Below are 20,999 nucleotides of genomic sequence, written 5' to 3'. Positions count from 1 at the left end.
GATAAAATAAAAAAGATGGTAAAATTTGAAGATACACTGCTTTTTGTCCATAAGTTAACCTGCAGTTCCTGAAATTCACAATTTATAAAGTGGAGTAGACTGGTCTGGTGATTAGAAAAGTTGCCCATCAGCTTTGGGATTCAGGTCCAAGTTACAATGTTGGCAAGAAATGGTTCCCAACAGAGAAACGACAGCATTGGTCATTTGTTCACAGGAGACTGCTGTTTGTTAGTTGTTTACTACTTACCACAAACCAGCTTTAACCAAGAATATTTTGTCCTTAGCAATGTCCTGTTTGTTTGGGTGTCAGATCAGAAAGCACTCATGAATACAATGGCAAATAATGTATTTTGGACTTGTTGTCCTTGAGCAAGACACCAGCTCCAGATGCACTGTTTTATAGCTGATCCTACACTTTTGGTTGAATGCAAAAGGAAATATTTCCTATCAATTCTAATGTCATATCATTAGAATTGAACCAGTCTCATAAGACACAAACATGCAGATCAATGACCTGGGTTGGAATACATTCTCTATAAATATATTAAAATGTGTCTTATTGAACAGTTAAATGTTAAATGATACATTACCATGCCCTTAGATCTCAGACTGTGTGCATGTCCAAATGATCATGCTTACATGTCTGTGTTGTAGAAACCAATAAAAGCAATGAGAGAGATGAAACCGTTATCTGCGTGCCTTCATTCATCTCTCTCTCAGTCTGTCCCCGGGGGCATGGACTGGCTTCAAATGAAATGGCTGCCTGCCTACCACAGTAACTGTTAGTTAAATGTCATGGCACCACCGCACCAGATGGTGATGAGAGAAACTGTCATTAAATAATTATATGAATTCAAATACCATTCATTTATAATCAGCAAAGACATTTTTAGAGGTGACTCATTTTTGGCTCACAAATGTTGTAAGAAGAGACATTTCACAGATTGTTCTGCACCATCAGGTCTGATACAAGTTAGTGAGGGCATGACATGCAGTAATCCTCATTCATTAGCTTGTCACTCGCATCACCTGTAATTTAGCCCCCTGCATGAAACATTGTTAGTGTGTCAGCTCCATTGCTTCAGTAGATTACTGCCTGTCCTCAGCTGTAGTCATATATGATGCAGCCAGTAGAGTGTAAGTGTCCACCGGTGTTCAGGAAGCTCCTTTCTGTGGACAGTTCCATTTACTTTTATGTCAGCCGCAAGGTGACAAAGCAGATGGGATGCTTATGTGCACACAAACACACACACAAACACGGCAAGAAGAATGAAGATGTCCTATAAGTTGGTCGCTCTCTGTTGTTCTTGATCAATTCAATTTGCCAGAGGGAATACAAGAATTGAAATGTCTCAGTGGATGGATTCATGACAGCAGTTTTTGACTGCCTCTATGAAAATAACTTGTCAAAATACTTTGAAAAAAATCTTGAATTCCCTCATTCTTTGTTCTTGTTCTTTTTCAGTTTTATTTCACTTTCATAGCTGTTTGCTTCTCTTTGTTGTGGAGAGCTTGGAAAAAGGATAGCCATCTTCTCTCGCTGCTCTGTGTTACATAATGCATCATTTCTGCCTGCTCACCAGAAAAGTGCCTTTTATGTTTGTTGCAACTCTGCAGAAGGACGCTCTTTACCTGTGAGGGGGCTGACAAAGGTCAAAGCCGTACAGAAAATATGATTTTTGCCAACTTCTTTCTTTCAATCTCCTCTTTCTGCATCAAAATGCACCATGGACTATTTAAAAACATAAAAGGAGGCTTCATCATAAATTTAAGTGCTCAAACTCCTATTCAGTTATTTGGACAGCAAGTCTATGATTTTATTACATCAAAGATTATCCAAGAAGGACAGGCATGTATTATTGTTCGGGCTCCCATTACCCTAAAATATTTTAATGAACTGATGATATTAGTGATGTATGAAAGGAGAAAACATTCATGGCTAGACAATTTGAAATCTATTTAAGAAGCTAGTTTTAAGAGAAAAGGTTTTTTTGAGGGAGCCTTGGGTGTAAAGTTTGGGATCTATAGTCCATAAAAAGAACTATGCTACATAAAAAAGTTGTTCTGAAACAGAAAAATGGATTATGGATGTCTAGCCAAGAATAACACCTACTCGGATGTTGCAAAACTTTTGCTGGGTGATGTTTATTTATTGCTTTTAATAAATGCATGCATCTTTTCTGCTTCAGGAAAAAATCATTTTAAATATTAAATGCAGTGTTTTGAGAAAGTTTCCCACAACTTATACAAATTCTTTTTTTTGTTGTTGTTTTTCCTGAAAACCTTTTTAACATGGCACATCACATGATCAGGGAGCCACAGGTCCTACAATGTATGTCTTGTGTCTCCATGTCCAAAGACAAATACTGGGCATCTTTTACAGAACTACTCACACACGCTCACATACGCAGCATATATACAAAAAACTCTTTGTTTTTCTGTCACTCTCAGTCTCTTTTGTCTTTTTTGGAGTGTTTTATCTCTTACTGGCATGAACAAATGCAGAGGCGTCATTATTTTTGTTGTGGTTATTCTGGCTTTTTATCACATTCCTGCTGTCCTTTTCTCCTCCAGACAGAAGGACCTTATAGCATTTATTTGCAATAGAAAGAGTGTGAAAATGGATTTCAATTATATGCAGAAGCAGAATAGTAAGCGCCCTCTAAAAAAGTGTAGGTGGCTTCTACATGAACTCATGATGAAGTGCTATCTGAACACTAACACTACTAAAAAAAAATTTTTAAATCACAAACAACAATCACAGCAACCCAAAACTATTACAAGGCACGTTTTATGGACTATTATTAGTAATTATGACATTGTTTCTGGAACAGCATGTTGCTCTTGAGTTTTTCAAATGCAAATTTTCATTGCTTCAGGCACCACAAATTAAATTCAAATCACCCTGATTCTATTGGGGTGTAGAAGTCTCAGCTGCTGATGTCTCAAAACCTCTGCAAGAAAATAGAACTATCTGCATGAATTGTGGATACTACCGGAGGAAAGTTGGAAAATAGGTTTTGTGTGTGTGATTTAATTTACACTCAAGTTTTAAGTGAACATCATCAAACATTAAATCACAATTGCAATGATACTACTAGAGTAATGATGATGTCATCTCAGCACATGCTTTGAGACTTCAAATTTGAACAGAAAGCTTGCATTGCAGAGCTGTGGGCGTATAACAGGCAAGAAGAATCTGACAAAAGTTACTATTGAGTTGTATTATGGGAAGTGTTGAATCTGCTGTTTTTGAGGCTTCACCCATACTACACAATAAAATCAAAATACCTCACCCTCTGCTGCTATTTTTTAGCACTCCTTTAACTAATAAAATCTTAATTGCAAGATAGCATATTTACACACATTATTACTTAATAGTTTGTTCATTATAACATGGACATCAGTTGATTCAGAGAAAGAAAAACAGGCAAAATATTCTAGGAAAAAACAACATATTTGTGTTTTTTAGCTTTAGCTTTATTATAACTTCTCTGCTAAAAGGAAAAAGATAATATGGAGATAAAGAGATTTTCTGTGTAATGTGGACTGAACTGAACACAAATTATTATCCAACGTAGGGATGTGCAGAGATCTCAGTATTTGTATTTGTATCTGTATTTGTTGAGGCAGCAAAATTATTTGTATTTGTATTCAAATAAAAGTGGAAAGAGGCTTAAAAAGCCTGTTTTTGTTTTTATTATGCTTCTAATTTTAGAAAATTAGAGTATGAGAATAAGTGTTCATGAATAAAATACCTTACAAAGGAGGTCCCCACACTGGGTCTCAAACTTGAGTCTCCCAGATCATAAATGACTGCACTGACTACTGAGCTAAAACTTCACTCATCGCCTCATTGCAGACAGACCTCTACCTATTTATACACCCATAGCACAGAGACAGCACAGCATGTAAGGTCTGCATAGGGAAGAACTTCGGGGTGATTATTGCTTTGCACTTTTCATTTTTTGCCTATTTTTTAACAACCTAACTTTGTGGAAAGGAGAAGGGGAACAACAGCTTATGGAGATTCCATTGGGAGCACTTCACTTGTGTCAGTAGCTCAGCTTTATCTCTGGGGAACACCCCCAACTCTGGGAGTGATGTCAAAATTAGGAAATGTGTGTTATGTAGCAGGTGGATGTGACTCCCCTCGTTGAGACCTGCTGATAGACGTAACAACGGAGCAGAGGAGAGAGACTGAGATAGCGATGTAACCGACCTGCACGCTGGTATTTTACATGTTTTTTTTTTCTTCCCGAAAACAAATAATTTTTAAAATGTTTGTATGAAACAAATATTTGTATAAAACCCACTATTTTTGCTTTGCTGAATAATGTATTTGTATTCGGGCACACCCCTAATCCAAAGTGGAGTATTTTTATATATCTTAGATGATCTTTAAACTTTTCACTGCAAAGTTGTTGTAAAAGTTTAATTTCTTTGTGTTTGTACAACACAACTTGTTGTAATCCATGGTGACTTTAGTGTTAATAAGCCTGCAGCATGTCGACACATTAGCAGTGGATCTAACGTGTTGTTTGTTGTTGTCCATAACAGCAGAAGAAGAGCACTGTTTAAACTTAATTCAGCACAGGGCACAGTCACTGTATCAATGTATCACAGTCAGTTCGCTTAATAAGTGGCTTTAATTGTTTTTTTGAGATTTTCCCCTTTTGTTTTCTTGTTCTTTGAATCCACTCAATATAAACAGCATGAGAGGGTTTTTAATAATCTTCTTTTGAACAAAAAAGCATTTTCTTAGAGAGGAAATGTGTATGCAAGGACTGACAAGATATCAGCTTGATTGACAAGACAGCCCCGAGCCCCACACCCTCCTCCTCTGACACAGTATGTGTCTCTGGAAACAGTTGGCACAGATGTCACAGAGGATATCACAATAATGAGAACTGTGAATGTGCACACAATCTCAAAAGCTGCCATGCACTTAACGAGGAACCTCTGCATCTACATTCCTGCTGTGAGTGTAGATGGTACGGGGATCAATTTATTATAGTGAAAATGTAACAAAGTGGCACATTGGCAGATTAATGACTTTTGGTCTTTCAGTGCAGCATTGAGGCCTTTCAGCCAACTCACACTGAATCTGCATTATGCTGGCACTTGACATTTCCTACTCCTTACCTTTCCCTTCATAATATATTGAAAACCTTAAATTATTGATTCCCTCTTTTATATTCATGCATTCATTATTCGGAGACATAGAAATCCATTTACAAGGTTGCCAGTCTGACTTGCACTGCCAGGGTTGGGGAACCGAATGCATTTACATCTTGACTTGATATAATTGGTCTACTCACTGTCACACTAGACTACAATGCATGTTGGTCTCATTAGGTCCAAATGTTATGTAACAAAGTAAATCATCGTTTTTCTTCATTTAATTTTCCTGAAATGCTCAAAGACACAGCTCAGTAGTAACACAGAAAAATGGAAGGTAGCAGTTTGGTACCTTGCCTTTTATTGGCACAAATACAGCCAATAAAAGGCAAGATTATAGAAGATTCTTTAAAATACCAAGTATATTTTTACTAGTCAGACCCTAAAATATGCAAACAGTGAGTCATGTTTTATTAAAACTCTATTGCTTGTTTTAGTATACTACTGGACTGCTCTGGTCTGTAATTACTTGGTAACTTTTTGTCATGTATGAACATGGAGATACCTAGCCTCTAGCTAGTTAAGTATTGGTCACTTTAATGACTTTAAAAGGTCTTTAAAAGAGAAACATCCATGCAACTTGGAAACCCAACCATGGAGTAAAATATTAATAAAAGCTGCAATATTTTCTTTTGGATTGTGTTCTTCCTCCAAGAAAAGACCTTCATCTGCAATGCTGTGAATTGACCTTGTTTCATCCCCAGCTTGTCAGCAATTTTTCTTCCTTTGGCAATTTGTACTTGTGTTTCATTGTCTTTGTGCTGTTTGCTCAGTGGACCGCACTGAATTGCATTAATATCTGTAAAGGAGATATTTAAAAAGCGGAAGAATGAGGAGATGTTTTCCTTGAGGCAAAGCATTTGTAAAGCAAAGTGTTGAAATCTCTTTCATCAGAAAGTTCTTGTTACTACTGACAATGAAAACATGAAAAATATTTGCCTTTAGTTACAAGTCTTTTCAACTACAGGGTTGATTTAATGTAAAGTGAAACTCGCACTCACAGATACTTTCCGCTTAGCTTAGATCTGTAGCTGTGCATGACATTTTGTGAACAAACGAAAAAGATTTGCACAGATACTAATTGAGATTGAGAAACAGATTCCAATGTATGAGTACATAAAGAACAAAGCACAAAGGTTTGCAGTTATTAATTCAAAATTTAAATCTATTTGTTCAGATTTTTTACACATTCAAACATTTGAATTCATTTGATCAAAACATTTGTACCCTTTCACACATTTTAATGTATTCATACAATATGTTTTCATCCATTCAGATATGGTGATACACAGCTACAACCAGAGAAGGCTCCATATGAGGAAAGTTCCTCTATACACGTCTCACTCTCACTCATGCACACATTCACTCTATGACTACAGCTTTTCAAAGCACATCAGTCATCCAGACATGTCTCACACCAATGTTTGCTGGCAGATAGACATGTCAGCTGCTCTTGTATAAACATAAAAGGCATTCTCTTCACAGTCATGAAACAGAAATCAGCTTACAAGGCTGTCAGTGTCTTGTTTGGGGGGTTTTTTGTTTTGTTTTGTTGTTTTTTTTGATGATGTGATGCACAAGGTTTTATGACACAAAAGGTATTCACTGATCTGTCTGTTGTTGAGGATATTGCGTTTGACTGTAAAATCTGCAGATGGAAACATACATAAATTAGTTTAATAAAAATCAACCAATTGATTTCAAAATTCTAATGAAAACATTATAAACAAAAGTTTTTAAATAAATCAAATATAGTTTATTGATTTGTTTATGCAAGACTGGTTGTGTACCTGCATGAATGTGTGAATACAAACCGGCATGAGTGTGGCAGGATTGCTCAGTGTGTGTCAGACACAGTGTCGCTCCGTTTAGCTTAGCTGCCTTGTGGAACTTATATCTCCTCTCAGGGGAGAAGTCCTATATTCTCCCAGCACTCCTCTGGGTTGGCTCAGTCTGAGTCTGCCAGTTGTTGGGAGCAGACTTCTCCACTCTGTCTGTTGGTGTAATGCTCTAATCAAAGCTTTGTAAGAATAGCATTGTCACCCATAGCGAATCTCCTTATACAAAAGTGCAACAGGGGGAAAGTTGGGTCACGTGGAAAGACGCTCTGAGGCTCCTTGAGGAATTTAAGTCATGTTCATTACTTAAACTCAGCAAAGTATCAGAAAATTGTGACCCGAGTTTTTAACACGATGCAAATAATGCATTATTTGTTGTCAGATGACTAACACTGAGGGGAATTTAAAGACAGAATTATTTCATATTATCTGTGAAAGTTAGTGATGTTTTTCACCATTTTGAGGGAAATATGCGTAAGGCAATTGAGGTGATCAACTTTAATTATTTAAATACCTCCACACCTAATAGTTAGGATGAGGAATTTTTGGAAGGATCTATAGTGGTTTCATTCTATATATTGTTTTTGTGAAAAATTTCCAGTAATGCTTCCCTGATTTTTAGCTATGCTAGCACTGTGGCTCTACTGATGTCAGTCACTCGGTCCACAGCTGTGGTCCAGACTGAAATATCTCAACAACTTTTCAATTAAATTTTGTACCAATATCCATAGTTCCTGGAAAGTGAATCCCTTTGACTTTGGTGATCTCCTGATTTTTCCTCAGGAGATCCCCCACCATCCAATTCACTTTTGTGTATATTCATGCCCCCTTCAGAATGAATTTTAATCACTTTAGTAGTCCTCTAACATTTCATCTAGCACCATCATCAGGTCAAAATTTCTATTCGTCTAATATTTGGTTTGTGACCAGTTACATGCAAACATTTTACATTCCCATCAGCCTTAGCTGAACTTTGTGTTTAATCCTAATTAACAATTGTTAGCATGCTAACATGCTAAACTAAGATGATGAACATGGAAAACATCAACATATTACAATTGTCATTGTGAGCATGTTAATGTAGTGATTTAAGCATTTAAACATTGCAGTCTTGCAACTAACCTGCATGTGGTGTGGTGTCTCATTTTAAGCACGCTGAACCACAACGTCCATGCACAGAAAATTTTCTTCATAGCCTGTGCACTACAAATTAAAAAGGAGAAAAAGTTGAGTGTCTTTAATCATTTATATTTTCTTTGAGGGAAATATGACTTCAAAGTTGGTGTCACCAGGCTTGATCTTTTATTGTAGGTAGGCAATAATGCATCATGACGTGTCTTGATAAGACAATAAAATGTAGGGTGGAGGCAAACAACACAACACAACTTGGGCTGGGTTTCATATGAAATTCTTCTATGCTAATGCTGATATGAAATCTGTACTGATAATAAAATGATACCAAATCTTACTTTGATAAATATAGGTTTCCTGCAAAACCTTTTTTTCATTACATTACATTCACTTCCTTTTTGCCAACATACACACTCATTGGGAGCAATTTTTGGGGTTTAGTGTCTTGCCCAAAAGCACTTTGACCTGTGGACAGGACGAGCCAGAGATTGAAGCACCAACCCTAACCAAAGCTTTCACTTTATATTATAAATGTTAAAATTATTAGCAAATACCTCAAAGAATAAGGAAACTGGTGTATGAATTTAACCAGACGTTTAGTGCCAGTTTTCAATACTCTAAGGACACATTTCAGTCAATACCTTACTGTAGTATTTACACAGTATTTAATACCCAGGCCAGACCACAACAACTCTAATTTTGACCTGTTATACATTTTTAATGGTGGCCTGCCAGCCAATCATGAACAAGTTTTTCTTCAGAAAAAGTTAAAAGATATATTCCCACTCTATCAGCTGACCTGGTGAGTCTAGTATCATAGGACACGGCCCTGCTTTCTCTTCTCAGTGACAACAAAGGGAAAACGTAAACAAGGCAACATCAGAAGTACCCTCACATAACTCTGCCTGTGACAACTTGTCTCGCCAGTGTCACGATCCAGCCGCCAGCAGCTTTCTGCCTGGCTTTTATCTTCCCTCCTCTGATACAGATCCTTTGGTCTTTGTCTTTTCTTTCACTGTCACCGTCTGTCTCTCCATCTTGTTGCCTTTTGGCACCCTCTCTGTCTCTGTCATATCGCTCCCTCCATCTTTGACTGTCACATCAGTCTCTCTGCCATTGTTATCGTCTTGTACATTTACTGTGAACAGAGAAATCAGAGGTGCTGTTCATGAAATAGGAATCAAGAAGCTGAATTTGACTGGGTTTGTTATTGTTGAGGGTTTTTTGGCCCTTGAATACAATATTAAAGTCCCACCCGTATCTGATTTGCCACACTGTTTGGGGACTGTAATGCCATGGCAGTGAGCAGAGAAATGTATTACCTCCTCTGACACCATGCCACATTGTCATTGACATTTGGCTCCCTGAGCATTTGGCTAGAGAGCCTGGTATTAGTCTTGAATAAAAGATGAGCCCAGCCCAGTTCCTTTAGCCATGGCCACTGAGGATATTAGACTTATTTGAAGTCAGGTGTTCATCAGCTTGAAGCCCTGCTGTTCTAAAGAGAGAAACAAAAAAGTAAGTTTATTTTATCCATTTTTTTTTAAAAGTATTCACTGGAAGTGTTGGCTTGCTATCATGTCTGCCTTGACACTGGTATAGACGTATATAGCAATTACTCTCCACACCAGAGAACACCTGTTGGTATTTGTAATATTCACACTAATAGCTGAGTTGCACACATTGATTAACAAATTAATTGACGATGATTATACTAATATTAACACCCTTTGTTAGCTATTAATTTAAATTAGTCTTGCAGTTCCACATTGTGACCACTGGAGGGCAGTGAATTCTCATGATTCTAATTAATCAATAGTCAACTTGCTCCAGCTTTCAAAATTAGACAGATGCCCACCTCTGGACTACAGCAACTCAACACAAAGCAGGAATACTGCAACATTTTGGGCTGAAATTTTGTCTCTTTGCTTTAAGAGCAATTGGTCCAGGAAGTGTAAAGCCTAGCTTAGCTCAAACACTGGAGGCAGGAGACACTGCCAACCTGCAACAAAAAAGCAGCCTGTGAGGCTATACCCAGGCACTGCAGTGTTTGCATTGTCTAAGATAACAGCTAGCCATTGGCTTTCAGCTACCATGGCTTTGAGAAAGACAGCGTCAAACACTATGCAGATACTCTGAGCTGTCTACAGGTGAAATACAAACTGATATCCATATTTGTGTGTATGAATCTAAAGGGAAGGCTACAAAACCAAATGTGGTTTGTTTTGCAGCAAATGGATGCGGTACTGACAGCAGGATGTTACTGTTTGCTCAGGGATGCAGGCCCTTTGTTGGCTATTAATTATGCTACCTTTATTTATATTTTGTATCTGTTTACACATCAAATATCACTTCCTAAAAATGGTCTGATCTCTCTAACACCAGTAGTGTTGTATGCTATACCATGTATGCTATTACTCTAAAACAAACCAAACCACTCTTGCATGAATTTTAATTTCCAGTGTGGTTTGTCATAAGCCACAGCACTGCCCAAAGCTCCTTTCTCTGCATTCTGCACAGAGTAACAGCTGTAATTCTATTAAAAAAATAATGTATATCCAGTTATCAAGTGGAATAAATTGCGCTAATTTTCCTCAGCAAGTTTAAATCACTCACTAACATATTTTCTTTCATTTGAATGATAATGTCAGCCATTGCACACATCAACCCTCTTCCACTATAAAAAGATAATAGGAGACTTTAATTCTCCAGGGCGGAGGTGACAGGTAGTATCATCTGGAATCAATGACTGTATCTGTGAACTGACCCATGGGGGGGATGTGCAATAAACAGCTGAATGATCTAATTACAAGCTATGGTTCATCAACTGTAATTGCAGCATATGAAGAGAGTCACTCAGAAGCAAGCTGTCAATTCAGGGAGAATCTTTTATACTGCAGAGGTTTGATCAGACTCCTTGTGCGAGGATGAAAGGTTGTAAAGTTTGAAGATAGATAAACAATAGCCTATTATAAAGGCCATTTTGGACATACAAATTCACACAGGCCAATAAAATCAGTGATGCACTGTGTTTGGAAATAAAGAAGTCACTATCCAGCAATCACTCTGATTGGTATTATATTACCTAACCAGAATAAAAACTGTAGCATCACTCTCAAAGACTGTTTATCAAAGACTATGGGGAAGTTTTGTTGGATGGAAGGCAAATTTAATTGTACCTTTTAGATCGACTGTGCTATGAGAAGCAACAACAACAACCGTCCATCTTGGAAAGCGACATTTGAAAAAGTTAAATTATGCATGAAGCAGGCAATTAGCCACATGTAAAATGTTCTTCAGTAACTTTTCGCCCCCTCAGCACTATGTTGAAGAGCGCTGGTGATGTTGCGCTTGATCATTTCAATGCAAATTTCAAACAACACAACCCAATCTTTTTCCACCTTTATCAGAATAGCAGAGGGTTCCGTCAGACCTTTCTCTAAAGGTTTCTCTAAATCAGCTCTCCAGGTGGAGCTCATTGCCTGGTTAAAGAACCTTGGAGTCCTGTCTGGTTTCTCAATTCACCAAACCTCTTCAAGACCAAAGCACATCAAAATACAAATGTGATTCAGCATTGATTTAAAGGCAACATGATAAATTAAAGACTGGTTAGAGGTAGAGTATGCAGTAAACCCAATCACACATAAAAAACAATCATTGTTTTGTTGAACATTATATAAAATAAAACAGAAGCAGATCTCATTTCAGCAAAGTTGCACACTTTTTTGTAAATCTTGAATTTCTAAAACTCAGTTAAATCATTTAAACAACCAGAATTTATTATTCTATCAAAACTATGAAGTGTTTGATCAAGTGTTTTCCTTATTTTGACTGTAGTTGTATTCCTTTACTTCTCTCCTTTATATAGATAAACTAGCAATTGCATGCAAGGCAACATGTAGAGGAGTAGAAAACCTTTTCAGAATCAAAAGTAGCCTTGTCCCTCTTGAGCAATAAGCCTTCTAACATTCTTCGTGAAAGGGAGCAACTTATTGCTTGAGTTCAGTTTGCAGTTGGCTTGATGGGATGGTAGCTGAATGAAATGTTGATCTTTTATTTATATGCACCTGTGCGTGTGTGAGCAGGGTCATGCAATGCTAATCGAGTGAGCCTGTAGTGGGGCATCATTCTGCTGGATGTGGGGCTGACTGAGCAAAGACTACAAGCTCCAGAGTTTGGAAGTGGGAGGATTTGACAGCCACTGAAGACAGAGAGATGCTGAGAGAAGGTTTTAAAGATGGTGTGGATTAGTTCCAGATGGATTTGGGAGAAATACTGCAGTTGAAGAGGATTAATGATTAATGATTGTGTCAGGGACAGCAAAAGAGACAATGGAAGTTATAATTCTGAAAAAAAAAAAAAAAGATTTTTACCTCACAAAAATGTAGATGAAATACATGCGTCATTAATGTACATTATTTTCATTTTCTGTTAGTCTCCCAATTATTTTTTAACCATTAACCATTTGGCCTCCCAGTTCCCAAATCCAAAAAGTTAGCATAAAATTGTTTGTCCTGTCTAACCAAAATTTAATTATATCAAGCTGATTATCTTTTGATTTTATGTGATAGAGGAAAACCAGCAAATATTGCAGGTTCTGAACATCTAAGAACCTGGAATCAATGATTTTTGGCATTTTTGTTTAAAAAAATACTTACCAAATACATTGGTAATCAAAAAAAATCAGTTTGAACATAAGTGGGTCTAAAGCCATGTGGCCTGTGAGGCTATACTCAGGCACTGCAGTGTTTGGATCTAGCACCAGCATGGCTACATCCTCATAATGGCAATGTGAACACATGATGTTTAGCAGCCATGTTTGAGTGTCAGTGTTGCTGTTGCTTGCATGCGCTCTTTTGCATGTTAACCATAAGTGTGTTAGCATGCTAAGATTTGCCAATTAGTGCTTAGCCCAAAGAATAGCTGAGGCTGATGTGAAATGTCATTAGTTTTGGGTATTTGATAATAAACCAAAGTAGTGGACCAAGCAAAATTTTCACCAAAGTTATTGCACTTCATCATGAGGGGACATGTATGTTTGTACTAGATTTCATGGCTATCCATCCAATAATGGTTGAGACATTTCACTCAAAAGCACAAATGTCAATCTCATGGTGGCGCAAGAGGAAAGTCAGGGAATTACCAGTTGGTGTGATACATCACCTGGGGAACATGACTGTCTGTACCAAATTTTGTGCCGATCCAAGTAGATGTTGAGATACTTCACTGGATAGGTGAAAAGTTTCACTTGTTAGGCTTTGTCCTACGGGCAACATGGATGCCTGAACAAAATTTCATGGCAATTAATCCAGTAGTTGTTGAGGTATTTCGGTTGACATTGCTATAGCCATGCCCCATAGTGAGCCCATAGTATGGCTCAAAATGTCCATCTTATTTCAGTGTTTATCAAGATAATTTTGACTCAGGTTACCATACCAAGAAATGTTCATATTGACACACACCTACTGTATACAATAGATTACAATTGACACATGCATGCAGTCTTCCTTAACTACATGCATACATTCTGACATGCACAGGCAGCACAGGCAGCACTGTCAACACGTTTGCTATCTCATCTCCTGTTATTTAACATGACCTTTGGCTGGAGGTGACCCCTGTGAAATCCCTTTATACCAGAATTAATTACTAGGGAGCTGACAGAGGGGAAACAGCTCTGAAGCAAGACTGCAAAAGAAAAGGGAGATTGATCACCGGCCAGTCAGAAATCCAATGTGGAGTAAGTCACTGTGGATACAAGTAAGCATTGTGCTGAGATGAGGGATATTATTTCAGCAGGAGGGCTTTGCAGGTGTCTGTCTGCTCTGATTAAATGCCCATTAACAGTGAATGGATGGTTCAGGTGCTGTCAGAGCTCATACAGTCAGCAGTGCTATTTGTTCCCCTGTAAAGCTTTATCTTCCCCCCCGCGTATGTATTGTGTTAAAGACAGGATGGAGCAGACAGTCTTGATTAAACTGAGGATGATGATGAGTATGTGTTACAGTACTTCTTTTTCTCACAGTGTTTCTCATTCTTGAATGCACTGTCTCGCTTTTATCCCTTTTATCTTTGTCCTTGCCCAATTTGTCTGCACATTTTTCTCCCTTCATCTTCTAAATGCCCTTGTCACTCTCACTTTCCACCTCCTCTTTATTCATGTTGTTAGATTTAATCCTCAGACTCGTTCTTGTGAAGTCCCAGACAAAGTTTTCTTTTCCCTTATTATGTGTACTACACATTTCTTCTTTCTTGTCTCTTATCTCAAGTTGTTGTTAGGTTTTCACACTCATAATTGTCCTCTGCTAACACCTCCTGTCTTCCCTCTCTCTTGTCTCTTTGTCCTGTTTTTATTACCAGGCATGGCTGACTGAGATCCACGAGTACGCCCAACAGGATGTGGTGCTCATGCTGCTTGGAAACAAGGCAAGGCATTATGGGAAATACTTGCCACTGTAGGTAGAGATAGAGTGGAAGCAATAAATCCTGCAGATACTGTATATGCACAGTAGGGTTAGGTATCTAACTTAAATACTTAAGTGTTTACACAAAATGCTTGGTCAGATTCTTAGTCTTGTTTACTTATTCCTTGATTAGGTAAGACTTAAATAATAATTTTGATAAATTTATATTGTATTTTAGAAAGTTTTTGTATGGCTGCTTTGCATTAGGAAAATTTTAACAGTGATGCGTTTGAGATTTCTGCCTTCTTCTATTTATATTTTTAGAAAATCCTATAGGAAATCATTTTCATATTCCTCATCTGTATAGAAAACATACCCAGTTTTAATGCACACATGCACAGTATCAAGTACTGCATATGTACAAACACGAATGCATTTAAAATGTAACCAAAGCAACTTCATACACACTCAGTACATCATTGGTGACTATATTGGCTTTAAAAAATTTGATAATAATCCCAAGAGTATAATTAGTTTTGTTCATTTCAAGCACACATACATCTGATAATGTCTGTCAACCTGCTAAACTGCAAATACCAGTGACGCACATATTTTGTGTGACTGCCATTCGCATCCCTCTCTCTCAGCGGAGAACAGATGTCTCTGTCTCAGAGTTCTGTCTACTTTCAGTCCCCCACACTCCATATCAGCCCTTAATTAGCGTCCGAACAGCCAATCATGACTCATTAACTGCCATCCGACCTGAAGACCACAAAACACTTGTATGTAAACTGTGGACAAACAGTGAGCAGATCTCCACAGTTAGTGGGTGTATGTTGTGGTTTTAGCCAGTGCATGATGTTGGCATGTGTGACATTATTCTCCCTGTCTCACCAGGCTGATGCCACTCATGACAGGGTGGTGAAGAGAGAGGATGGCGAGAGGCTTGCTAAGGTGAAGAAATCAATAGTTACTGTAGGAGAATAATGAAACATTTTTACTGCACAGATGCCAGTGCTGCAAAGTTAACGGGGTTGGAATGAGAAGCAGCACCAGAAAGTCAGCTTATCTATATAGGTGATTCATCGTCTCCTCCACTTACTAAAATATTTGTATGACTGATTGAATTTCTATGGTGGATGAGAAGACTATGAATATTACAAAAAGGTGGGACTATCTAGAGATCAGTTCTCATTTTTGCTCTTTATCTTTGCACACAAAAAGGCAGACAAGACAAAGAAAGGCAAGACACCTGAGAGGTATTGCTCCCCTGTAGATAATGAACATTTGAAAATGAATATTTACTCTATGTATTCCTGCCTTGTGTGTCATAATCTACAAAAGTTTTCTGAGCTTCTGCAAAACATTCAGCATGTCAGTTATAATCAGTTTTATAGTGCTGGGTTCTGTGATAAACTTTAGTGCAGCTACAGATATAACCACTAAGCACTGGAACAGGAACAAACATTTCTTTTTATCAATTTCCCTGACTGTTGCTTCACAGCATGGCACACAAAACAAATAGCAAAGAAGTGGGAGCAATAAAGTGCTACTAAGTAGGCCTAACTTAAGGCTCAGCCTCAGAGGGGGAAAAAAGCACACAGTTATCATCACTGTGGGCTGAGACAAATTCCCCCTTCAGAGGAAAGGCTGAGACAAATTTATCACAAGTAAGCCTGAGCTGGATTTATCCAAAGTAAATAAGCACAACTAGTTCTGCAAAGCTGTCAAATAATTTTTTGTTAAATTCAGAAGTAAAATCCAGTCGAAAAGTGTTAAGTTATTATAAATATGTATGTGTCTGTTGGGGGTAAAAGGGTGAAGCACAAAAGGGAGATCTCTATTAACTGCCATTGCTTTGACTGTGCAGGAGTTTGGAGTTCCCTTCATGGAGACAAGTGCCAGGTCAGGTCTCAATGTAGAGCTGGCTTTCACTGCTGTGGCTAAGTGAGTACACCTACCTTTGTGCAAGTGTTGATGATTGGTCTAATTAAGAGGTTTCTTTGTCACAATAATGTACTACTAAGAAGATAGAACAGCACCTTTTTGTCAATAAGAAATGTAAGTGTAGTAGTAGTAGCAGTCATAACATCCACACTCAAGATCAACTTGCTAGCTTTTCCCAGCGCTTTCAACTGCATTTCAGGTTGAAACCTCTGGAAAAAGCCAGTAAGCAGATCTTGAGTTCAAAATTCTGTGTCAAAAATAATTTATACTTTAAACACCATTGAGTTATCTTTCTGTCCGTCTTCTCTCTTTATGTTCTGTGTCTGAAAAACAATACGTGAAACTTTGTGCTTATGTTACAGATTCCTCATTAAATTTTTGGACCAACATATTGCATAAACCAGCCACATGTGGTGTTTATGGTCAGACATCCGGAACCTGAAGTATATTTAGTTTATTATATCTCTTCTTATGCTCTTCCTCCGTCTCAGGGAGCTGAAACGCCGGTCTATGAAGGATCCCAATGAGAAGTTTAAGCTCCAGGAGTACGTAAACAAGGAGATGAAGGGCACTGGCTGCTGCAGGTCTTAAAGCCTGCCTATCACTCTCTGGGCGTGCGTTAGTATGTGTGTATTTGTGTGTGTTTGAGTATGTGGACATGGAAAGCAACTTGTAACACTCATCTTCGTACGGTATGTTTTTGTACCTGGCCTAAACAGAGAGGAGGAGTCAGCTCCAGCGAGGTATAAGCCTTTTTGTCCTTCTGTTTCTCCATTCTCATACATCTCTGTCTCAGTACACATAACACTCCATTTGTTTTCCTTTACAAACCTCACGGCCCTCCTCTATCTTGTGTGTCCTACTTTTCCTCACTCACCTCCTTTTTGCAGCTGTGAATGTGCCCTCAGATTTCAATTGGTAAAAGAGAAAATAAAGCTCTGCACACGTCCATTATTACCCTATTCATGGACATTCTCTCCCATAACTGTAGCTGTATGATTGATTATCTTTCAACCCAAACACTAGCAAATACCTTTGCATTGTCTTGGGAGGTCGGTCATTCCTCACATCCACTTGAAATGTCTGTGAAAGTTGTCATTTTGTTTGAGTGTTCTCTTCTTGGTCAACGTGTGGATGATATTTCATGTACTTGCTGTATAGTGATGTGTCTTCTGTCCAGTGTTCATGTCAGTAATTCAACAGGCTCTTTGGAGCCAGTTTAGCTCACCAGCATAAACTCAATCTAAGCATGTCCATGATTCAGCTGTGGATATTTGGGAATATGTATTTCTTCTTCTACATAAAAGTAAATGGATGTTGCTGTTTTGTATATAAAGATATGAAGAACTGAACCGGATCATTAGCCACAATAAGTCATCATTTTAGTAGATCTGAATTCATGCCAGATGCACAAATGTGGGGTATACAACAGTTTAAACACACCTTCAGAAACATGGCAGTGCATGGGTCACAGAACGTAAAACATTTTACAGACACATTATTGGAGGGGTTTCAATAATAAAGAATCAACGTTGCGTCTCAGAGAGCTGAAAAGCAACTTCTCCTCTTGATAATATGTATTAACTTTTGAAATTATGTTATTTAAAAACAGACAGTCAAACATACTGTATGTAATCTATATATACATTGGGGTTTTGACAAACATGGTGTAAATACTCAACACTTTTTTCTGCATGTACAAAATGTTTGGATAGGGACAGATAGCACTTTAGATGGTGAATAAGGGCGTGGGTGGGATTAGGGGTGGGTGTTGGGGGAATAAAGACTTAGAGTATGTTGACAGTGTTACCTTAAGTATTGTATAGCAACAATATTTATATTGCTTGGTTTTTATTTTCTGTTTTATTTTATATCCCATGCAAACATGAATAGGCTGCTTTTTTGTTCTGCTTATATTTTCCATACATGAATATATAAATGGGGTATTTAGTGCCATGTTTTCTTAAAAATGTCTTTACATTTTTGAACAGTTTATTTCTTATAATCTATTAACAGTATTTAACCTATTCTTCATAAAATAAGCATCTTTTTATATGACTGTTGCTTTGGTTGATTTCGCCTTAGTTATAGAATCCACAGAAACTGAATATCTCTCTGTACAGTATTTACTGTACATTCTCATGTTTTTCCAATCTAGTTCAGAGTGATGTATTGGATTTTTGTTTGTTTGTTTGTTTTACTACTTTTCAATGTGCAACTTCTTTCTTGTAACTGAAAGTTAACTACAATAAAGACAGAAGGTAATGTGTTTTTTACTCTTTTAATGGTCAACTGTACCAATATGTCAGATACACTTACAAAAATTATCTTCTTGCTTACATGACTCCACTTGAGTTCAGAGCATGATCCGATGTTTTGTTCAGCGACACTTCAGCAGTGGGCATGCATGCTCACATGGTTTGTTTGAACCCGGTTCTTCAAGTCAAACAGATGAATCACGGCACCACCCAATAATGCACAATAACATCTTTTGCTTCAACACTTAATGCACACACCTTCAGTCAGTGGTTTGATAAGTATTTGTGGAGGTGAGAGTAAGTTTAAAACCTTTCCTCTGTCTCCCTCTAGAGGATAAATAATCATATGACATGAAAGCAAATGCTTAATTTCATCACAATTTCGTACAATTTTACAAAAACAAGAGAGACAAAGAAATGCAAAGAATGTCATAATGAACATCAAACAAAGTGCTCTACATTCAGCTGCTTGAAAATGCATAGAAAAGCAAAACATAGCTTATTGTACTTGCAGTGCTTGGCATCATGAGATTAAAAGCTGCAAATAGAAAATTAGAAAGTAAAAAATAAATACACAGAGAATTAGATATTATACATGGAAATAAATGTGAGTATGTGTGTGAGTATCTGCAAATCACGCATGTGTAAATACTTCCTACTGACATATTATAGTCCTGTGTCAGATAATGTTTGTTTTAGTTTGCTATAATTGCCCAGAAGGCCGCAGTTTGTATACTTGGTTTAAATCGGCAAGGTAAATTCAGTTGTATATTGGCTGATATTACCGAGAACAGAGAACAACATTGAACATCTTTTCACATCTGAGCAGCAACAGTTCTGACTCCCACACACAAGGCGTACATATGTAACTTCTAACATTCAGGTCAGGATAACTGACCTCTTTCAAGTATGTAAGTCACATCATATGACAGATGAATGAGTTAGGCTAATATTCATGAGCTTCACAACATGGATTTAGAAGTGATTTTGACTCCTTTCACTTGTATCTGGCACAAAATGTGGGTGAGGGTGAGCAGGACAACAGGCAGAGTAATGAACTGTGTGAATGGTCACCCTTCAGCTTTTATAACAGCTCCAATTATGAGACTGGAAAATGTATCTCAGGTCCTTCACCTCTTCCTCCAGCTCCACTTCATACTCCTCATCCTGTGCGAATAGTTCTTCAAACACTAATACAATTCACGGTTTGTGCTTAAAATAGGCCTCCACTGCAGACAGAAAGGGAAAACAATATCAGACTTGGCAATTGAGAAGAATAAAGCTCACAATAACTCAATATACTTGGCTGTTCAATTTACCTGCATACTCCTGAGGCAACATTGGTCGGTTGATAACAGTCTGAAATGCAGCAATCCAGTCTTTCTGATCTTCTTCAGTCTCGCACGCAAAAAGGAACTTCCTGTCTGGGGTTACTATGGTGATTCCGAACTGCCAGTGGTAGCCCTGAATATTGGGGGGGAGGCCAGGGAGCACAGTGTAGCTGTTTTCCTTACTACCGATGAACACCTCACCTCGTGCATAGGCGTCCTGCAACCAGATAGGGAAACACTTTTAACCAAGTAGTTGTTTCCATAAGTATCACTGGCACAGTAAGTATCACTGGTCTGTAGGAGACTGTTCTCAAAGAAACAGCAGCATCTGTTGGTCACAGTGTACATCTACAGAAATTTCCTCAGGACATGCAGCTTTAGTACCAGTGGATCTTTGAAGTACATGAGCCTCCTGTCATCCATTGTGAACCACCTCTTCTTGAAGCCCTCAGTGTGCTGTGTGACAGGAACAAGAGAAGGACATAAATATGTTGGCTTTCATGCTATATGCTTTATATACTATACTGTGCTTTATACATCACCTTTGGACCAGTCTTCTCCATATAACCCTCCTTTGTGTAGTTTCTGGTTAGCTTTGGCAACAACTAGCCAAGAAAAGAGCAAAGACTTCAGTGATCATCTGTGTGTGTTTCATGTGTTTTATATGTGTGTGTGCAGTCCTGGCAATTTCTTAAAAAAAAATTTAAAAAGCACATTTGCTGTAATATCATGGGAAAAGACCTTAAAAGTAAATTTTCTATTCTATTTTTGCTCTTTCAAAATGACCAGAAACAGAGGTCCACACTTGGTTGATGTAGAATGATAGTCCACTGTTAGTAATATAGGAATGTGTGTGTGTGTGTGTGTGTGTGTGTGTGTGTGTGTGTGTGTGTGTGTGTGTGTGTGCGT

At 37.9% G+C, this 20,999-nt stretch overlaps 2 protein-coding genes across 4 annotated transcripts in view; one reads left to right on the top strand and one right to left on the bottom strand.

The window, feature by feature from the left end:
* The window catches only part of LOC122967681 (ras-related protein Rab-26-like), a 55,978-nt gene extending 38,125 nt beyond the window's left edge, over nt 1-17,853 (top strand). For all 3 annotated transcript variants that reach the window (XM_044332447.1, XM_044332449.1, XM_044332448.1), the window contains 4 exons: nt 14,511-14,576; nt 15,452-15,508; nt 16,425-16,501; nt 16,993-17,853. In XM_044332447.1, coding sequence (XP_044188382.1) covers nt 14,511-14,576; nt 15,452-15,508; nt 16,425-16,501; nt 16,993-17,092 — 300 coding nt within the window. In that variant the 3' untranslated portion in view covers nt 17,093-17,853. The remainder of the gene's footprint in view (nt 1-14,510; nt 14,577-15,451; nt 15,509-16,424; nt 16,502-16,992) is intronic.
* A 913-nt stretch (nt 17,854-18,766) lies between these two features.
* Nucleotides 18,767-20,999, bottom strand: part of LOC122966191 (arf-GAP with dual PH domain-containing protein 1-like) — a 13,851-nt gene continuing 11,618 nt past the window's right edge. Inside the window, exons 8-11 of the mRNA XM_044330201.1 lie at nt 20,633-20,695; nt 20,475-20,546; nt 20,079-20,307; nt 18,767-19,988 (exon numbers count right to left, since the gene is read on the bottom strand). Coding sequence (XP_044186136.1) covers nt 19,960-19,988; nt 20,079-20,307; nt 20,475-20,546; nt 20,633-20,695 — 393 coding nt within the window. The 3' untranslated portion in view covers nt 18,767-19,959. The remainder of the gene's footprint in view (nt 19,989-20,078; nt 20,308-20,474; nt 20,547-20,632; nt 20,696-20,999) is intronic.

Source organism: Thunnus albacares, chromosome 17 (genome assembly GCF_914725855.1).
Source record: "Thunnus albacares chromosome 17, fThuAlb1.1, whole genome shotgun sequence".
Classification (NCBI taxonomy): domain Eukaryota; kingdom Metazoa; phylum Chordata; class Actinopteri; order Scombriformes; family Scombridae; genus Thunnus; species Thunnus albacares.
The sequence above is the reverse complement of the archived record's forward strand: the minus strand, read 5'-3'. Positions and strand labels throughout refer to the sequence as shown.